Source organism: Myotis brandtii, unplaced genomic scaffold (assembly GCF_000412655.1).
Source record: "Myotis brandtii unplaced genomic scaffold, ASM41265v1 scaffold308, whole genome shotgun sequence".
Taxonomy (NCBI): Eukaryota; Metazoa; Chordata; class Mammalia; order Chiroptera; family Vespertilionidae; genus Myotis; species Myotis brandtii.
In genome coordinates this window covers 1,938,731-1,945,041 of record NW_005361786.1, presented here as the reverse complement: position 1 = coordinate 1,945,041, position 6,311 = coordinate 1,938,731, and the positions used below count along the sequence as shown (strand labels likewise).

The window sequence follows — 6,311 nt, the reverse complement described above, 5'->3', positions numbered from 1 at the left end:
GCCCTTGGCCGGAATCGAACATGGGACCCTTCAGTCCCCAGGTCGACGCTCTATCCACTGAGCCAAGCCAGCTAGGGCCATTGTTACACTTTAATGTGTTCTAGGATATTGTGCCTTATTCTTTTTAAAGATGGGAGTTTATTTGTCCCGTAAACAAAACTAACCAAACAACCCTTTTGATATTTAGTTACTTGAATACTCTTAAATTAAAATACGTGTTGCAGTAGTAGTGAAAATGGTAAATGGGGGTGGGGATCAAGAGAAAAAAGATTCATGCATGGTCTGTTAATGTTACAGATGTGGGAAGAATATCCGGATGTTTATGGGGTTAGGCGGTCAAACCGAAGCAGACAAGAACCATCACGATTTAATATTAAGGAGGAGGTAAGAAAAAGAAATGTTTTAAGGGGGGTCGCGACCCACAGGTTGAGAACTGCTGTCCTAACGCCTCTGGTTGGACCTTCTGTCTTCTGCCTCTCAGATCATTCCAAGGCCATTATGGGCTTTCCACCTTCGTAAGCGGAAGACGCGGGGTCACAGGATTACATCGGAGTCTAGTTCTGGAATGCCTGTTCCTGGGCCATCTCCCTTGTTCTCTTGGGAGGCCTCGTTTTCGGTAGCTGACTCGGGTTTTTAATATATTTTATTGATTTTTTACAGAGAGGAAGGGAGAGGGATAGAGAGTTAGAAACATCGATCAGCCGCCTCCTGCAAACCCTTTTGATATTTAGTTACTTGAATGCTCTTGAATTAAAATACGTGTTGCAGTAGTAGTGAAAATGGTAAATGGGGGTGGGGATCAAGAGAAAAAAGATTCATGCATGGTCTGTTAATGTTACAGATGTGGGAAGAATATCCGGATGTTTATGGGGTTAGGCGGTCAAACCGAAGCAGACAAGAACCATCACGATTTAATATTAAGGAGGAGGTAAGAAAAAGAAATGTTTTAAGGGGGTATATTGAAGCTCCTTACCTTACCTTATCCTTTCCGTCTCTGGTATGTATTGCCATGAACAAAGACTCAACATCAGGGTGGGAGTTAAATGACTAATGAGAGTTTTCTTGACCTAGCACAGCAAGGAAAGCCACATGGGGCTTTAGAAAAAGAAACTTACCAGAAAGAACATGTAATAGTGAATGTTTCAGTAGAGGGTTAAGATTATTATACAGAACTGGCCTTAAATTTTTAAATTTTTTTGACGTTTCTCATAGTGAAATTGATTGTAGTAAGATATTTACTTTTTTTAAATATAAAGGTTGTAAATCTCCTACTTTTTTTGTTCAATGAGTAACTTACCTGGTAAACAAATACAGAACAATGGAACTAGTTTCAGGTGTATTTCTGAGAAAAGAGTTTACTTCACATACGTAATGTATTTTAACTCATTTCTTTACATTTGGTTTCCTAGCTCATGTTTAGTGTGCCGTATAAAATGTTTCACACGGATTTACTCTGGTCAATTGTGAGAGATGGGTGGTTTCTAAAATGAGTACTATTTACTGGGTTCTGTGGTTTCTACAGAATCAGACTTTTCTCCATTTGTGATATATTTGTGGATTCTTACCTCTGTGTTAGGTTTATAGATTCCATTCTGAAGAGATACTTTTTTTGTCTCAGGGAAGTGACCCCTGTCTTTGCCATTCTTAACAATATATCATCCTTCTGCTAAAAGTTAAATATTGATAGCCAAAGGTTAGTGAGTTGGGGTGGATTTTAGTTAATTGGTTTTAAAAATCTAATTGGCCATAACATTGGCATTGCCTTTACGGTGTTTTATTTTGACCTCTGAGCTGGTTTGCCTTAGCTTTCTTTCCCCACAGCGTGTAGGACTGGGTCACTGAGCTATCTTTGCCACAACCAATCACATAGCTGTATGAACCTTTTGAATATAAGTTAACACATTCTCTGTAGGGCATCAGAACAAGAGCAGTAGGGAGGTTGGTCATTTTGCTTAACTGGCAGGAAAGAGCTGTTCAAAGATGTCTCTGACTGTGTACTTCCCTCCGCCACGTGCTGTTAGCAGAGCACTGTTGCTGATCATGCTCGTGAATGAGTCTCAAATGAAACCGATCAGTAGCCACCACCGCTGATGACACATTCAATGTTGTGGCATCATCAGAACAAGAGCAGTAGGGAGGTTGGTCATTTTGCTTAACTGGCAGGAAAGAGCTGTTCAAAGATGTCTCTGACTGTGTACTTCCCTCCGCCACGTGCTGTTAGCAGAGCACTGTTGCTGATCATGCTCATGAATGAGTCTCAAATGAAACCGATCAGTAGCCACCACCGCTAATGACACATTCAATGTTGTGGCGTTTTTCTTTCTTTTTTAATATATTTTATTGATTTTTCACAGAGAAGAAGGGAGAGGGATAGAGAGTTAGAAACATTGATGAGAGAGAAACATCGATCAGCCGCCTCCTGCACACCCCCTACTGGGGATGTGCCCGCAACCAAGGCACATGCCCTTGACCGGAATCGAACCTGGGACCCTTGAGTCCCCAGGCCACACTCTATCCACTGAGCCAAACTGGTCAGGGCAGTGACGTTTTCATGTGACATTCTAGATCTGCACTGTCGCCACTAGACACGTGATGTTTAAAATTTATACTCATTGAAACGGAATAAAATGAAAAATTCCATTCCTGAGTCCCTCTAGCCCCACTTCAGGGTCCCGGTGGCCACACGGGGCTGCTGGCCGTGGTATCTGACAGGGACTGTGCAGGTGCAGAGCGATGCCATCATTCCAGAAACTCCTACCGTCCCACACGCTTGTAGGAGTCAAGCTGAGAATGAGAAATACCTCCTGGCGTTAGAGACAACTCAGAAATGACACACGAATTAATTTTCAAAGCAAAAGGAGAGAGGGCGCCCCCACACAAATGCTGAGGTTTCTTTCTGCCGGGAAGCTCACGTCGAATGATGTTACACTGAGTAGACTTGTTAGTCGGGCTCGTGCGGACCCTGATGACTGTGAATTAAAGTCTGTGCTCATTTCTCCCCCTCACACACTGAAGGCCAGTAGCGGGTCTGAGAGTGGGAGCCCAAAACGAAGAGGCCAGAGGCAGCTGAAAAAACAGTAAGTCTCTTCCGGGGGCGATGCCTTCACGCGGTCGATGGTAACGTGTCAGCGCGTCTGGGACTGCCTTCGTTGTGTCTCCAGCCTCCCCCAGGTCCCAGAGCCCGCTTCTCTAGCTCACTATCTTGGGTCCCTGTCCAGCTTGACCTGCTGCAGCAGCAGCATTCAGAGCCCAAGATTCTCAGTGTTCGACTCCGAAGTAAGTATTTCCCACCAGCCTGCGCTCCTGGGGGGCGGACCCCACCTTATTCCATCTGTGTCGCCCCGTTAAGTCCAATTACTATTATTTTTTTAAATGTACACAAATGCCAAATATGTAGGCATTTGGTGTTCTATTCGAGTCGAGCAAAGCGCAGGTTTAGATTTGCCTTCATTTCCATCTGTTCTTTGTGTTGGCATGGCACTATTTTATTGTTTGGACACCCGTTGTAATACCAGATTTCACATGGTCATGTCCATGTAATTTTAACATTACAGTTCATAAGCCAGAACACTTTAAATCTTGGCCTTAATGTGAAATTTCTTTATAACATGGATTATATGCTCATGCTTTTAACATTGATTTTAATTATTCTACTTGAGATGCAACTACGTTTGCTTTCTTTTCTTTCTTTTTGAGAAATAATTTTAAAAATCTGTTTTGGGGGCGTGTGGATACCTTGGAAAGTATGGATTTTATAGCCCATCTTCTTAGAAAAATGTATAGCAGCATTTAAAAAAAAAAAAAAGAAAAATGTAGATAGTCAAAACTTTGCACACAGACCCAGGGGTTTCTCATGGTACACAGTTGTCCATGGCCCTTATTAAGAGCCCCCGTTAGGTATTCTCTGTTCTCAAACATTAGTAGTCTTAAGTATTTGGCCTAAGGCACAGTGATTTGAGTTTTTAAAATCCATCTCCTCATTTCCAAAATAGAGTAATGCTTATTCTACCGACCTAGCAGAAGTTATTAGAAAGTTTGCCAAGTCAGGAGTTCAATATAGGCCTTATCAGAGCACGTGCAATTTTCATCTGTGTTCTAGATTCCGAGTTAGAGTTGGAGAAGTGATAACTGTAGGCAAGCCCGCACTTGGTGTCTTGGAAGGCTTTGGTCCTACCTCAGGCCCATGGCCTGCTGGGGAGATTGTTCTCAAGTCCCTCCCCCCGGTCTCAGGGGCCTTTTGGGGGCCTTGGAGAAGCCCCTGATTGATCTTGTCCCTCCACCACCTGCTTCTCTGCTGGTCTCTTTTTTTTTTTTTTTATATATATATTTTATTGATTTCTTACAGAGAGGAAGGGAGAGGGATAGAGAGTTAGAAACATCGATCAGCTGCCTCCTCCCCACTGGGTATGTGCCTGCAACCAAGGTACATGCCCTTGACCGGAATCGAACCCGGGACCCTTGAGTCCACAGGCCGACGCTCTGTCCATTGAGCCAAACCGGTCAGGGCTCTGCTGGTCTCTTGACTGGGATCCAGATGCTGCTGCTTTGCTTGAAGACCCCGACTGCCCATTTTAATGGCCTGGTCCCAGTGTGCAGAAGCCCGCATTTTTCAGCCATGGTGCAACTCATCAGTCTTCCCCTGTACTTACTCTCCCTCTCCTATCCTCAGAGCACTCAAGGTTGGCAACTTCCGGAGGCCTTCAAGGACCTTTCTTTCCCCAGAGTAGAAGCGCTTAGTTCTGCGGGGGGGATGTCTCTGTCATGCCATCTCCCTGCCTTGGCTCTTCCCCAGTAACTTGTGTGGCTTCACTTCCTACCAGGCTTTGGGAGCCGGGCTTGGGAGCTCTTCTCCTGAGTGAGTGTCATCAGAAAGGCACAGTGCTGGGGGCGCCCTCCGTGAGCTGAGCTAGTGGGCAAACCCAGCTTGGGGGGTACAGGCTTCAGACTTGAGCGAGACTCAGGGGGAATTTGGAAAAAATCAGCACAGGGAAATGCTATTCTGAAACCCTCAGATTTTAAAGACTTTTAAAAAGGAGCTATTTTGCCCTAGCCGGTTTGGCTCAGTGGTTGGAGTGTCGGCCTGTGGACTAAAGGGTCAGGGTTCGATTCCAATCAAGGGCACGTACCTCGGTTGCAGGCTGCATCCCTGGCCTAGTCTGTCTCCCCTCTCTTCCACTCTCTCAAAGAATCAGTGGAAAAAATATCCTGGGGTGAGCATTAACAACAACAACAAAAAAGGAACTATTTTTAAAAACTTTTTTTAGGAATTAATTTCAAACTTTGTGTCAATAAAAGCACAAAGACTAGACTGCCTGTGTATTTTACCATTGGTTACCATTCTTGTTATTTCCATTATTGTCATGTTCTTTTTATATATACTAGTACATGTCATGTTTTTCTGAATCGTTTAAGATGCACATCATGGCCTTTTACTCTTAAAATACCTAAGAGTGTATTTCCTAAGAATTAAGGATCTTCTCTTTCATAAGCACAGTACAGTTTTAATATAAATAGATTTAGCATTGCTGAAATACTTGGTTCCAATTCATATTCCTATTTTTGATAATTGACCCAAAAATGTCTTTTCTAACATTTTCCCACCTTCACTAGGAGATTCAGTCAGTGATTAGATATTGTCAGGTTCCCTTTAAAGCCGCAGTTTGCCAACCACGGATCTAGAGCATTTCACAGGCTTTCATTGCTTTTATGACATTGACATTTTTGAAGAATAAGGCCTTACAAGGGACTGGCTCCCCAGAGTCATGGTGGGAATTAGCATTTAAAAGCTTAAAAGCTCCAGAGTATAATGTCTCCGCACAGCCCATCTACAGGGTTGAGAAGTCATCTTCTTCTAACTAACTGACCACTCTTCACTGCACATTCCAAGTGACTTAATATCGCTGATCCTAACTTAACTTTTTTCTCCCTGTTCTTGAAAATCTTAAAACTAATCCATTATTCAGTGTCGTATACACTTCCACACAAAATCAGTCAGGCCTCCGATTATTCAGATCTTCCCAGAATACGTAGGCGTGGCTGGACTTTTTCCTGATTTTTTTGGTTTTCAGGGTTATGGTTGAGAGTCCCAGGTCTGGGGCTGTGATGGAGCCAAACCACTTATTTTCACGGGGCTTCAGTTTCCGTCTCTAGGAGGAGGCCTGTGGACCAGTTGACCTGCTAATTTTTAAAAAAATATATTTTATTGATTTTTTTTACAGAGAGGAAGGGAGAGGGATAGAGAGTTAGAAACATCGATGAGAGAGAAACATCGATCAGCTGCCTCCTGCACACTCCCTACTGGGGATGTGCCC

The 6,311-nt window shown here is 43.5% G+C and overlaps 1 protein-coding gene across 6 annotated transcripts in view; it reads left to right on the top strand.

Moving 5' to 3' along the window:
• CHD2 (chromodomain helicase DNA binding protein 2) overlaps positions 1 to 6,311 on the top strand; it is a 69,881-nt gene that overhangs the window by 3,607 nt on the left and 59,963 nt on the right. For 3 of the 6 annotated variants that reach the window (XM_014542634.1, XM_005869921.2, XM_014542633.1), the window contains exons 1-3: positions 551 to 616; positions 842 to 928; positions 3,016 to 3,077. In XM_014542634.1, the coding sequence (XP_014398120.1) occupies positions 566 to 616; positions 842 to 928; positions 3,016 to 3,077 (200 nt within the window). In that variant the 5' untranslated portion in view covers positions 551 to 565. Of the gene's footprint in view, positions 1 to 268; positions 385 to 532; positions 617 to 841; positions 929 to 3,015; positions 3,078 to 6,311 lie in introns of those variants that run through there. The other 3 variants (XM_014542635.1, XM_014542637.1, XM_014542636.1) reach the window with 3 other exon arrangements.